Genomic DNA, 15,256 nt, shown 5'->3' on the forward strand with positions numbered 1-15,256 from the left:
AAAGAAAACAGCAAAGGCCAGCCCCAGGCAAGAGTGTGATCCTTTCTTTCCCATCCCAATCTCCTCCCTTGGTGAACTGTCTCTAAAGAGCTGCTCTCACTGGGGGTGGGCCATGGTGCCAGTCATGATACCCTCATGTCCTTACGTGGAACACTTAATGAATAGATATTTTTTAATGATTTCTTGGATGTTACCAAATATAGTGGAGTGCTATGGCCCAGCGCTATGGCAATGAAATTCAGTTTGACTGCTATGCCCCGAAGCAGGAAGGTGGAGTGAGGAATGCAGGTGTTTGCTTTCTTCTCTATGTCTTTATCAGGAATGACTAAACAGGGTCAGGGAGCAGAGCTCATAAAAACTTCCTTCCACATTTCAGCTGATCCTGAAAGGAACAAATCCCAAACTTCAGAACCAGTGGTTTATGACTAATCCCCAATAAATCACCAGCTTTTCTCCCAGGGTTTCATGATTTTCCAGCAAACATGAACGGTTTTAATATGGAGCGAAAGAGTGAGATGTAAGAAATGACAAAAGGGTTTGGGTAAAAGAAATAGCAATCTGCTTGAGGCTATATCATTAAGGAGCTCTGTGCATTTTCACACTCTAATTTGGGATTCTGAGTATCTGTAAGCTGAGCTTCCCCTTCTCTGAACTGAGGCGGCAAGCACATTGCTGGCAGGGGAGCAGGCTCCTGTGGCATACCTCCTTCCTCACTTAGCCGTACTCTTTAGCTCAGAAACACTAGGAAGAAAGAATTGACCGACCAGTCTTTTCAGTCAAAATACGCCAAATGAGTACATACCTGGGTGGACTCAGCGGTGAGCTCAATTGATTATTATCGCTCTGACATGATATAGAGACAGTTGGGAGCCCCTGGCCACAGGAAGTGGCATTAACACTGCTATCTCAGAAGGAAGCTCTCCCAAGAGGCAACGCTGTTCTGGATGCACATCGAGGGGGGGGGGGGGTGGATGGGAGTAGGAAGTGAGTATGAATGAGTAGGAAGTGCTGGTGATGGAATGGGAGGAGGAGGAGATATTTATGCAAATGTGGGAAGGTCTAAAAACGTATTGATGAAACCCCCCATCCACTTGTCTGATTGTCACATCATAATGAAATGAACAAAGAGGGCTCCTTTCTTAAATGTACCATGGGCATATATACCTGCTCTCGTGAATGGGAAAATGGGGAGGTGGGTACCACTCTGCCCGTGGGTAGATGGAATCAAGACCCAAACAGCACTGTGCTGGGAATCTGCATTATGTGGAACTCCTCTCCTCATGAAGAGAATATGCTTGGGAATTGTACATAACTACACTCAGGTCTCACTTGCTGCACTTTTAGCTAAGTAACCTTGAGCCAATCATTAAATTCTCACTGTCCTTGTTTTTCCATCTGCAAATAGGATTCTTGAGATTAAATCAAATGATGGAGTCATGCTCTCTCAAAAGTGTCTAATGTGTGACAGAGACTAAAAGTCATAAGGTGTTGGTGTCCATAAGTACATAAGTGGTTGGATTCTTTCTCTCTCTCTCTCTCCATTTATTATTTTTCTAACCTATGCAATCCCTCATTAAAGGAAAAAAAACTCCCAACTCTGCAGTGTTCACTTTGATGTCCTTGAATAAGCCCCTTGTGTCCTCAACCATAAACCCTGGGAAGGAATGGCCGGCATATGTGCTCTTACCGGGAACTCTTCTGGTTATAACACTTTGTAGCGACCCCTTCTTTTCAGATAAACCAGGATAGTCGATCACCTTAGAAATAATATCTACCTGTGGGGTTAATGCAGGGGTAAAGTAAACTGAAGGGAATATTTGTCTAATACCTGCTATATAGCAGGTATTTAATAAATAGTAAATAGCAGCATCATTATAGATGCGGGAGTCTTTGGGGACTATTTAAAGATCTTGCAGAAATGTAGTCATTTCAATTTATTTGCATTTCTATGCAGCCTTGTAAAAACACTCTAATTCGTTTATTCAAAAAATTATTTGTTGAACAAAACTGTGCCAGACCTTATGGTAGGTACTAATCAAGACACCCAATAGAGCCTACAAGTTCTTGGGGAGAGCAGACAATTACATAACAATCTACTGTAGGGGATCAACTTAGAAATGGGGCTTCAAGAAAGAGTTCACTGATGAGCTAAGATTTCGAGAATGAGATGGAATGGACATTGTAAAGAGCAGGGAGAAAAGCAAGAATCCAGACTTTGGGTTGGGAATTATACATAATCACACATAACCATAATGGCTTGGTGGAGTTCAGGAGTAAAGATCAGTTGAAAGAGAAAAAGATATTGACTTGGGATGCATGTGGAGAGAAAGGCAGATGTGATTAATGAAGGGCCTTTGGGATCAAGGAAGAAGTCTGTTTTCATGCTCTATGGCTTACTCAGTCTGGATGAGAGCAGGCAGGTTTTAGATCAATCATGATTTGCCATAGCCTGAACCTGCTGAACAGCTCAACTTTGCACTAGACTTTGCCTTGGCCCACAGTGGCCAGTGAGAAAACCAACATTTGTATGGTTGCATTTTTAAGAGCTTCCTGATTTAGATCGAATATTCATGCACCAGGCTACTATCACAGACATTAAAGTCTCTTCATGGGATCTGGAAATAAGAAAAGTTGAGGGAATCCCACATTGGTCCTTTTAATTTTGTAAATACAAAGGCCCCAAGGACTTAGCCAAAGGCAGCCCTTGCTATGTAAAGGGTCCTGGATTGCTTTGGGAATCTCAGATTTTCGCTATGGAGAGGAGGTAGGAGAATTTCCAATGGCAGCCAAGGAAGCCATGTGGGACTCGTAGATCTGCATGTGTCATGCAGAGTAACCTGGTCCAAGCAGCTTATGTGCATTCTCAGCCCCACAGGACTGTGCAGTGCTTAATAAAGCATCTTAATTTGGATTTAATAGGATGTCTACTGTGTGCAAAAAACAGCAAATTGCTATTTATTAATGACATAATTATTAAAACTTAACACCTGGGCAGTGGAAGCTAAACCGAGAGTAGGGAAGTTCGGTAGAATACTGTTTTAATAATTATCTTATTTAATTATTTACACATTTGAATTAAAATTTAATAAGAGCCAGATTAAACCTTAACATAATGTATTAACTGGGGAACTGTGTCCAAAGATTGTGGATCATTGGGTTTCTGCCTTTCTTCCCAAACATAACCTCACTACTTCTCCTTCCTTCTATTTCTGTTTTGGATGTTATCTAGATTCATACCTCAAAAGTCAGCAGAGACACCCCATGCATGTCTGCGGAACAACTGATGGCTTTTTTAAGGAACCATGACTTCTTAGCAGATCTCATTTATGTTTGTGGCTTGAGTTCTCAGCCCTCTTGCTATTATATTCCAATTGTGTGTGTGAGGGGTGACTTTGGCCCAGACCTCCTGTCTTATAACTCCCACTGCTAACGAGATAGTCCTGCCTGTATGTCCTTTCACCTCAGCACCAGCATGGCCATAACAGAATCAAACTAATGAAACTAGTGTCCTGCCCTATAGCTGTTCTCCATAGAACGTTAAACATCTGCTAGCTCAACCATCCAGCTGCTGTGAGACAAACCAGCATGTATCTTAGACCGTGCTACCATCTGGGCAGTCATCAAGGACTCCCACATTTTCTTTGACATTGCTCTCAGATCCACCCTTACTCTCTCATTTCCATCCTTATAGAAACAACAGATGAATCCAGGCCTTGAACACCACTCATGAAGCTTCACCTCTCTGACTACAATGCATTCTTACATTCACATTGATGTTTTTTAGCAAATGTTTTTGTTTAAAATACATCTTTAAAAATATGTCAATCCCTTTAAAGATTGTTTTAAATGTTTGTTAAACATACAGGAAAAAGTTAAAATGCAGGACACACTACCAGACTTTTCTATAATTTGGATCTACTTTATCTCTTGGTCTTGTATTCCATTTTTCATTAAGTCAGTTAAAATTTATTGACTATCCCTTCTATGTTGACACATCATTTGTGTGTTTGCCAGGCACATAGCATATCACAACTCAGTTATTGAACTTTCACATTGCTGTGAGCACCTCTAAATGTATTTTATGGTCTTAGCCCTTAAATCCTCAAGAGAACCCAGTGAAATGGATGGTAATTATTAGCTCCATTGCATAGATGAGGAAAGCAAGGCAAAGAGAGGTGAAATAACATGGCCAGGGTTATCCAGCTTGAACACGGTAGAGCCAGGATCTCAACAACTACATATGATATATTGACTGGTGTAGTAAGTAGACTTTGCATCACCACATACTTTATGGATTTCTGACTTCCCATCTATTCTCTTATAATTCTGCCCGACTTGAAACAGCTTTCAAAGAAGCTGAATCACTGTATGCCGTTTGTTGATATCTAAAGTAGACTATATCCAAGGTGAAATTAGTCTGGTTCCCTTACTTGCTATGATCCTCCCTCTAACTCACAGAACTTAATATTTGCAACATTCACCTAACATTCAATCACATGCAATTTTGTGCCAAATTTTGCCTTATGCTTCAACTTCCTGGCATAGTTGTATACACTGTTTCCCCAAACAGACTGTAAGTTCATGGAAGCCCAACAAAATTTGACTATTTCTGTGTGTCATTCATCTACCTAATACACAGTTGTATATATAACAGGTGTTTGCTAAATGTTTGTTGAATGACTTTTAGCCCATCTCCATTAGAAGCTACCCTTCTATTTTTTTAAGATTTATTTATTTATTTATTTATTTATTTATTTATTTATTTATACAAGCACTGGGTACAGTCAGAAGCACAGGAGGGTGAGAGAATTCACCAGAGCCAGAGTGGGGAGCAGAGCAGGCAGAAGGACCGAAGTACACTGCTGAGGGGAGCAGTAGGCGGCAGGAGAGGTCTGCGCACCATGCGGGACCTTCCTCCGGTGGCTGGGGAGCAGCTGGGGATTGAACTGGCACTGCAGAGGCTGCGGGCAGCTTCGCAACCCAGCGCTCAACCACTGCGCAACCGGGAAGGCCCAAAGCTACCCTTCTATTAATGATTACTCTTGGCCACAAAAAGTCTTAATAGTACTTTCTTAATAGTACTTTTATATTTTATATTTTCCTTTTCTAGTAAGTCTGTCCTCTTCGCCTCCCCAGAACTATTAGCTTTTACTTATCATTTAGGACTTAGTTTAGGTGTCTGATAGTGCAGAAACCTTCCATGATATACAGCTCCAGGCTGGCTAAAGCATCTATCCTTTGTATTCCCTTAACACTGTATTTATTCCTCCTTTTTACGATGCATTAACACTTCTAGATCTGTTTTTACATCTCTAAATTGTACACTCCTTGAGGACAAGAATTGTGTCCCTTTTTTGTTTTTAGTGTTTTCTTCTCAGTGCTAAGCACAAAGCTAGTATGTGGAAATGATAAATGAATGTTGATGAACAAAAAAATAAAACAAACTAAACAATCATAGTATATTTCTAACAATCTAAGTGAGTGAGAAGAGTTAAAAGGGAGAAAGTATCCATGGAAACATATAAAAATATAAGTAGCTCTATCTCAGGTGGCCAAAGCTTCCTGGTGAACATGGTTTAGCTAAGACAACAGCACACACTTATCCATTCAATTTAATTTTAACTACAGACAATGTGCTAGAAGTTGCCTCCTAGAAAATGATAATTCTAGTCCCCTAGCATCTCAGGCATGATGCCAATTTAGTTCTAGTAATTGGTGCTGCACCTTTTGGTCAAACCATGTCAGCTCTATGTGATAAATGGTCTGCCTTTCAAATTCTTTCAGGGACATTTTGCTATCTTCCAGCTGCACTTTTAGGCAGAGTTGAAAGGACAGCAAGCATTTCTCCAACTTCTACTGCATGACTTGGACACTTTCCAACTGGTAGGGAGACAATTCTAGATGATTCTTCCAAGCATGAGGTGTGATTGTCTCATTTAATATACGTACTGTTCTGACAGTTCTGGCCCAAATCACCTTCTATTCTACTTGGGGACTGTCCATTGTTCTCTAGTGTATGATTAGCAGATTAGCTATCATGTAAGAAGCCAGGAAAATGAACTCCTAGTAAGCCCTTCCAAAGCAAGAGTAATTCATTACCCAGCCTGATTTCCACTTAAAATATACTTTAAGTACACTTCCAACTACAAACCCTAAATCACCCTGTGTTCACAAAGTCCATCATTTTTTATTTTATTGCATGGCGTTGGTGTGACATAATCCCTTGCAGAGCATCTTGGAGTGCTTTACAGATCAATAAATTACTTACCTACACAGTTGAAGCAGTGTCTGCAAGGCCAGCACAGTCATTGTGCAGGCAGCCTGTCCTCCAGGAAGCAAGCAAAGCTGTGTGGGTGCCAAGAATGGGTAGGAGCAGGGGCCAGGCAAAGGAGTGGCTTGGAGGACAAGATGTGAATGTTCCAGTTAAAACTTTATGAATAAAATAAGTCAAGATTAAATGATTCAAGAAGGAAGAGAAGGTAGATATTAATCGGACCTTTTAGACAGTCAACATATCTAGTGTTTGATCACTAACTGACCAATTATCTTTCTGATATGATTTGGTCTATCTTTGAAAAGGATATAATCATAAATTTGCAATGTTATGTCTTAGAAGTCTGGTATCAAAGAGACAATGGTCATTCCCCAATCCTCACCATGTTGGCCCTCCTTATTTCTGTTCTACCAAATACCTGTAAGAGGTCAGGTAAATATTTGTGCAAATGTATATACATATTCATATGCACACACACACACATTGCCTCTTTATCTGAAGCTCAATGTGAATTTAACTCTAAAAATGATTAATTGGTGCTTACTTTATGCAAGACATTCTACTCAAGACAGCAGAAAATAAAAAAAAGATGAGTAAGACTTTTGCTCACTATCTTATACTCAGATAATTTATTACATAGAAGAAATATGAGACAAATGTAGCATAAAAGAATTTATTTTAAAAGCAACTACTTAATAAATAGCTATTTAATTAAGAACAAATGCAACATGAGAGAATTTATTTTATTTCTCTTGAAGGAGGCTCTGGGATCCTCCAAAAGGAGAGGTCACAGCCAATTATAGATCATCTGGATGGCCTGATAGGATGGGTAGTAGCTCAGCCAGACCTTGAACAATTCCAATAGTTATAGATCGTTGAAGAGAGGAGTCTCAATAACCACCATCAGCAGGAAGGGCATGGAGGCAAGGAAACAAAAGTGCAATGCATGCTTACCAATGCGTGTTCCCAGTTGGGAGGAGTTGTTGTAGAAAAGGTATGGAAGACAATATGAGAGAAGTAGGAGCAAAAATGAAGATGAAGCAAAGATATCTGTAAGATACTCCTCATGAAGGAGAAAATCCAGCATAGTCAGCAGTGAATGATTAATACACCGAGTAAAAGAAAGACCAACACTGAGATTTCCAACCAATATGATTGCTGTGTGTGGGGTTTCATTCTGGCCTTGGGACAGGGAATAATGTCAATGTACAAGTTGTCTGGAATTTGAGCTGTCCAGATGGCATTGTTTACTGGGTGAATTGTGTGGTCTGGAATTGCATATTGTGGTGATTATTTTTTCTTAAAGATTTATTTGTTTATTGCATACCAGAGCTGGGGTGTAAGCCAGAGGTGCAGGCGGGTGGTAAGAGGATTCACCAGTGACAGAGTGGGGAGCAGAATAGGTGGATTGACTGAAATACACTGCTGAAGGGAGCAGCAGGAAAGACAGGAGAGGTCTGCGGCACCATGTGGGTTAGCTCCTTGGCCTGGAATGAAACTTGTGCTGCATTGGCTGTGGGTAGCTTCACAGTGCTGAGATTTAACCCCTTGCACCATCAGGGGGGACCACACTGTGGTGATTCTGAGGATTGTTCATTCAAGGAAAGAAGCCAGAACAAAACATCCTAAGAGAGCTGACTGGAGGAGTCACTTAATTTGGGATAAACTAATGTGCTGAAACTGGTGTCAGTTGGGCTGAAATTATATGTATTAATGATACAACTCTGAAGTTGTTACAAACATTTAGCAGTTTGGGAAGGTGATTTCTTTTCTGAATAACCATTAAAGTCCGTCCTATAAATATTGTGAGGTTTCATTATGAACATTAATCATGACTCAAGCCATCAGAAGGCTCATGGGCTAACAGATGAGAGATGCTAAGCAAATAATCATAACATAGAGTGATAAGTGCCAAGAATTGGAGTTTGGGTGCACAATAAAGGACACTCTTACTTTACAAGCCAGTTAGAAGATGAAACAAGTGAATAATCATTTGAGAACCAAATACCACATTCAGTAGTGGTAAAGGTGATAGTGAACATTTAGGCTTAGAGGTGTGCAGACAATGAGCCTCTTATTCTGAACCCTAAAATGAGACAGGTGCATGCAGGCACCTGTTGGCTGTGCTACAAGGTGCCCCCATCTCTGTAGAATGCTGCCCTGTGAAACATGCTTGGGAGGAACACAACAGACTATATACTTCCTCGGGAAATCTGATTCCCAAATGAAGGACTGAAGGCAGTGCACCCAAACTTACCAATGGGATTGAAATCCTCCCTCCTTTGGGAGGAGTGATTTAGGGGACAGAGAAATAAGGAGACCAAATGTGTCATGGCTAACTGATGTTCGCTTAACTCCCCAGCAGGTGTGTGTTGTACTTTGGGAACAAAGATAAGAACAGGATAAGCTGAGTTGGGCAGGAGAGCAGCAAGGACTAAGGGCAGGGAAGGCTGCTCAAGGAGAATTTGACTTGGACCTTCTAGGGCAAATGAGAGTGCTTTACAGAAAGGACATAATATGTCAAGGATGATAAGGAGGTAAGTAGAGGTTGCATCACTGGAATCTTAATGAAAACAGGTTGGTGCTTGGTTCTGTACAGCCTGGTGTTCTGGGCTGAGGAGCTTGGATATTATCAGGGAGGCAATAGGGAGCAATAGGAAGTGTTTAGCAGAAATGTAACCAGATCAGACTGCGTTATATAAAGATGACTCTGAATGCAGTGTGGGGGATGACTTGTGGATGTGTGTCGGAGGTGGGTGGGGGTGAGAGTGGAGATAGGAAGAGGATGGAGGCTAGGAGAATAGTTTTACAGTATTGCAGTAGAATCCAGTCCCTTGAGACACCCTGACTTTTCTGTAGGAGGAAATAGAAGCTAAGTTCAAGGTAAGCTATTGCTTTCACGTTGAAGGTAATTCTTCTAATTTCTCATCATTTAATCAGTCTACATATTTCAGTGGCTGGGCTATTCTGCCAACTACCATTTTAAGACAACAAAGAAATGTTTCAGCAGGATTTTTATTTCATTTTTCCTTCTGCTTGTTTTGTCTTCACAGTGTCTCCCAAAATTGTAGAGATTTCTTCAGATATCTCCATTAATGAAGGGAACAATATCAGCCTCACCTGCATAGCAACGGGTAGACCAGAGCCCACAGTTACCTGGAGACACATTTCCCCCAAAGGTAAGAACAGCAGCTTGGTGTGCTGTTTCCAGAGGAGTTTCATTTGTTGGCCATGTCTTCGTCTATGGGGTCCTACATTCATACCCTGGTAAGAGAATGCTCATGAGTCTGCAGAGCATGATGATATTCTCTACTATTTCAGAAAACTTGAGGTTCTCTCCAGCCCTGAGAAATTAATCCAAGTTGTGTCTGGGTGAAATGCTGGCAGGATATTCTGAGCAAACATGACTTGTCATGTCTGATGACAGAATAATCGGTTTTGGTGGCATTGCTCATCTGGTTGTTTTAAGAGCTGGAAAACACAAACACAGAATGATGGATGAGAGCTTTGAGCGGCCATATTCCTAAAAGGAAAATTTCCAAGTCTGTGTTTCCCCATTTTTGCCAAATATCTGGTTGTGAATCAATTGGTTGTTTTGTGGTTTTGCTGCTGTTTTGCTCTGATGAATCCTAGATAACAAACATAACTCAGTGTGTGATTAAATTGCAAATTGACTATGTGTAAATGTCTAGATGTTTTGTAGACAAGACCAAGTGTTATTCTGAACATGGATTTTCATGGATGGAACATTAAACCTTTAGAATTTAAGGCAAGATACCATTAATCATTATGCTAGCTTTTAGGCAAATACATTATTTAACTTCTTCTTAAATATCTATTGAGTGTTTTGCAATAGTGTAGGCACTTGTCTAAGTACTGGGGATATAGTAATAAACCAACACAGAGAAGCTTCTGCTCTCATTCTCTGAAGATAAATGACAAAAAAGGCAATATACAATGTAACAGGTGCTGATAAGGATGAGAATGGAGCAGTATTCATTGATTCATTGGCAGAAGGACAAGAGGTTTGGTCAAGGAAGGACTTTGAAAAGATAACAGCTGAGCAGAGGTATGAATAAAGATCCTTTCTCTCATTGCTTATTTCTGATTGATGAGAAATATATTTATGTAAGTATTATATGCATGCATGTTATGAAGTATGCGTATTACTGAGGAGTGCAAGTTTAAGGATTCTAAATGACCATATTGGTAGTCATTTGCTTGCAACTTGGAACCCTAGGAGGGTGGTCAACATACAGGAAGTTTATCCGATATTCTTTTAGGATCAAACTATCTGGAAGAGTAGGGAAGGCAACAGGATTGGGCAGCCGAAGTTGAGTTACTCTGCAATCCAGTGGAACATCTCAGCTGAGCCACTGGGGCATTCTGAAGCTAAAATGACCACCCCATATGTCCTCTACTGATGCTACAGGGTGGTCATTTGTACCAGCATGATAGTCACTCACTGAATTTGAACTTTCCACGAAAGGCTGTGACCTTGGACTAGGCAGCCATCCCCATATGAGACCATGCCCACGCAGGGCTGCAGCTGTGAGCTGTCCAACACAGGGACACTGTCCTCCATCTCTAAATGTGATGACACATCACACTGTACACTATTTGGACATTTGGAAAATAATCTATGTGGGACTACAAATGACTCTGACTACCAAATTCTCTCTCTAAATCTGACAATTTGCCCTGATAGAGGTTATCAGAGTGGGCGTAAAATTTTAATGTGTCTGGCCTGAGTTCCTAGGAGCTGTTCCGTGTACCATTCCTGAAGCTACTACTGTGAGCAAAGGATCAGAGAGAGCTATTCTCATCTGCCCATCTCTCAATTTGATATGACCTTACACAGAGACTGGCTCAAAATCTAGGAGGAGGCTTCAACTGTGCATGAGCTCATTAGTGATGGAACGTGGCCCGGGGCACATCCAAAGGAGGGAGAGTCCAAATGGACAGACTTTCTAAGTCTGCAGTGCCCGATATTCATCACCATTGCTGAATGCTGTGCCCCCAATGCTATGGACACTAGGGTGGTCTGTGCCTTTAGAATCCACAGAACATTCATCTTGGTTAGAGTCACTTTGCCTCATGTCAATAGGCACCTTGCCCGTCCCTCTTACAGGTCTACTGTGGCTTCTAGTCAGGGTCTGTGCTCACTCCCTGTCCTAATCTTCAGCTTATTGTCCTTTGCAGGTTCTTCCCCCCATCCTTCTCTTCCATATATCTCTTTATGTACTGCCTTTTATGTTTTCTCTTTTAGCTCTTTCCTCTCCCTTTTGCTCACAGCCTCCTAAATGTTTTGACTTTAATTTCATTTTTCCCACGTTTTCTCCCTCTCCTTCTGAGTCCTTTTGTCTCCCCTCCACCATTGGAGCCACCCCTCTTCTGCTCATCTTGCTGAAGTTTATATCGGTTCTTTTTAGCCCCACCTCCCCCTTTCATGGACATCACACAGGCACGTTTCCCCAGGGGGCTTTACCAGAGCTTGGTCCAGATGCTTCTGTTTTACAGGGATTTTAGCTGCTATGGAAACAGAAGATGGATAAGAGGAGAGCAGCAGGACAATCAGAATCTACCTGTGGATCAGAGTGATTTAGATGAACAGTCTTTTACAGATCCCTGGTCCAGATTAGCTCTCCCAGATTCAAACTGATGAGACATGCCAAGCTGTGACTAATCACCTTGAGACTCACTGGCGTACCGTTGTCCATGTGACTGATTATTTGGAGATCAGAGATGTCATTGGGTGGTTGCCAAATGTGAACTGAATCTGGAGACCCTTAGCAGTCAACCCATCATCATGCCCCAGGAATATTTCCAAAAGGGTGCTTTTTTATTTTTTTAATATATTGATTACATCATCCTTCATTTTTGTACAATGTATGATTTCCCCATGAAATTTCCCCCATCAATTCACCTATGCACCATCACCATCATCCCTTATGCTCTTCCCACCCCTGTCCTGATCCCTCTCCCTCTTATTTTAAATAAATTGGAACAGGTCTGTGGGTGCCTTGAAGAAAAGGTGTGCATCTGTTAGCAAAGTTTCCAAAGGCAGAGAGCTGGAATAGGACCTTTGGTCCTATAATGTGCAGGTAGATCATGTTCCCATCATGACCATTCTTACACGCATCCCCAATAAGTTCCTGTATGGAGACCTGATTGGGGCTCTTTGGCAGCCTTGATGACTTCAATGCGTCTCTCATCAGACTCATCTCTATGGTCTGTACAATGCTGAAAAATCCTAGTTTCTGCCATCATGACTCATAGGGTGCTGCTTGCAATGAACCTCTTTAGAATATGTATGTCCAGCTTTGATCATCTGTATGGAAAAGGAATAAAGAAGTATTAACCACCACTTTAGAAGTGACTCGTGCATTTTGATAAACAGACACTTAGGCATGACCATCTAGTTGGAAAGGGGCAGGGGGGCTTTGCCAATAAAATGTGTACCTAGCACTTAAAATCAGATGGAGACTATGTCAGTTGTCCATATCAGGAGAGAGAGAAAAGGCCTCCCAAGCTACCTCTTGGCACTGCCATTGATTTTGGGAAGTAGTTTCCATCTATTATTGTTAGTTTTCTATCATGAACTTATCAAGTCCCAGGAGTTCAAAAAGAAAGTGCACTCACTTTGTAAACTCACCTGCCTTTATTCTGCACACCTATTGCAAGATGTGTAGGTGTTTCTTGCCCCTGCTTGGCTCTTTGTCTTTTGGGGAGAGATAACTCACTGTTCTCACATGGCAATGCCACCTCCACCTGCATGAACATGTTATTGACCCCTCACCAAATCCTTGTAAGTACGAGCACGCTGCTCCAGGAGCCCCCGTATTCACAGAGGGCCTGCAGTTTCTTTAAGGCATATTTTGGGACCTCCCTGGTGGCACAAGGGGTTAGGATGCAACCTATAAAGCTATCTGCAGCCACTGCAGCATGAGTTTGATTCCTGGCCAGGGAGCTACATACATGGCGAGCAGATCTCTCCTGGCTCGACCATTTCTCCCCTCAGCAGTGTGCTTTGGTCAATCTGCCTGTTCTGTTCCCCACCCTGTCTCTGGTGAATCCTCTCAGCCCCCACACCTCTGGCCTCTACCCCAGCTCTTGTATGCATAAATAAATACCTTTAAAAAAGACATTTCACATTCATGACTCTTTACCTTGTCTTTTTTTTAAATCTCTTTTTTGAAAGGTTTATTTATTTATGCATACAAGAACTGGAGTACAGGCCAGGGGGACTGTGAGGGGATTCACCAGAGACAAAGTTGGGGGCCGAACGGGTGGGTTGACTGAAATACACTGTTGAGGAGAGCAGCGGGCGAGTCAGGAGAGGTCTGCTGCACCATATGAGTCACCTCTCTGGCCAGGGATCGAACTTATGCTGCAGTAGCTGCAGATTGCTTCATAGTGCTGACACTTAACCCCTGTGCCACCAGGGAAGCCCCACCTTGCCTTGTCTTTGAACCTCACCTGGGCACCCAGGAGTTCACAGTAGCACAGCCCTTAAACTCTAGTCTTTCTAGCTCTTAAGGAATGTCTTCAGTGCTCTCTATTTTTCTGCATTTTCCCAAAGTAAACAAAAATACTTCCTTTTTCAATGGATCCTGAAAGATGCTTTTCAGGGCCTTACTCTTTAGAGAAAAGTATCGTCAAAACCCTATTTTTATATATCTCTGGTTTCCGTTGGATTGTAAGAGCTTTAGAGAAAAGGCTGGGATTCCTAGATAGACACATTCATGGAGCTCTGCGTGAACTCAGGTTTAGGCTTGGGCCTGATCACTGATGTGTAGATTTCACTATACATTGAAAATCAGGAATCACTGAGCATCTCAGTGGAGCTCCCCTTTAGGGCACATCTGCCTCCACCTTCCCACATCAAAGACAACACTGAAAATAAAAGGGCTTACAGAGGCTACTGAAAGAATGCCTTGTACCCAAATATTGGTTGGAGGCTCAGGAAGGTTCAGTAAGCTGTTCACAGAGATGTGTCCGGATTTCTGATGCATAAGTTCTTTGAGGCCAGGACCAGTCTCTCACTTACCTTTTAGTCTTTACCTCCCTGAACAATGCCCAACAACTAGAAAGTGTTCACAAGATATTTGTTGACTCTGTGAACACAAACTTGGAGTTGCCATACCCCACAGGGGCAGGCTTGTTCTCCCAGTTCAAAGAGTACACCCTGGTCCTTGATGATACTTCTTCCACTTTCATGCTACAATAGAGACCTGATGTGTTTCCTCTCCAAACTCTGCTGCCAAGTCTGCAGGAATCTTTCCTGGTCTTCACAGGGTAATGATGTCTTTCCTGAAGACCCCTAATGGGGGGCCTGCTGTAACAGGGCTGGACTTTTCTTTTTGTTGTTGTTGTTTTAATATTTTATTTTGTATAAGTCTTACATTATTTTTCATCTTTGCACAATGTATGCATTTTCATTATGGTTATATTCCCCACACAATTGTACCGCCCCCTTATTTTGACCCTAGTCCTTCCTCTCCCCATCTTTCCCCCCACAAAAGTGTGTCTCTGGTTTATAGTTGTTTGTTGATTTTGATTTTTACTTTGTATTACTTAGTCTTTTTCCCGGTCCCTTATTTAGGTTTTCTAAATTCCTGCTATGAGTGAGACCATCCGGTATTTTCTTTTTCATTCTGACTTATTTCGCTGAGCATGATCCCTTCTAGCTCCATCCATGTTGCTGCAAACTGCATGTGTTTATCTTTTTTGATTGCTGAGTAATATTCCATTGTGTATCTGTACCACATCTTCTTGATCCACTCATCTTGAAGGAGAGACACCCTTTCTAGTTCTTTTTTGCAAATGTCGAGAAGGCTCACATACAACTTTGAAGGTGGGTCTTCGGTCAACTCCCTTCTCCCCACTTCATTGCCAACCAAAGTCCCGGTCCAGATGTACATGTGTGTTTCCCCAGCATGCTCTGCACAACACTTGCTGGGGCACCTGATTCTTCTGGTC

At 41.8% G+C, this 15,256-nt stretch overlaps 1 protein-coding gene across 5 annotated transcripts in view; it reads left to right on the plus strand.

Moving 5' to 3' along the window:
- NTM (neurotrimin) overlaps nt 1–15,256 on the plus strand; it is a gene marked incomplete at its 3' end in the record, with an annotated part of 955,850 nt that overhangs the window by 821,002 nt on the left and 119,592 nt on the right. For all 5 annotated transcript variants that reach the window (XM_084248692.1, XM_084248691.1, XM_084248693.1 and 2 more), the window contains exon 4: nt 9,328–9,453. In XM_084248692.1, the coding sequence (XP_084104818.1) occupies nt 9,328–9,453 (126 nt within the window). The remainder of the gene's footprint in view (nt 1–9,327; nt 9,454–15,256) is intronic.

This window comes from Talpa europaea (assembly GCF_964194135.1).
Source record: "Talpa europaea genome assembly, chromosome: 12".
Taxonomy (NCBI): Eukaryota; Metazoa; Chordata; class Mammalia; order Eulipotyphla; family Talpidae; genus Talpa; species Talpa europaea.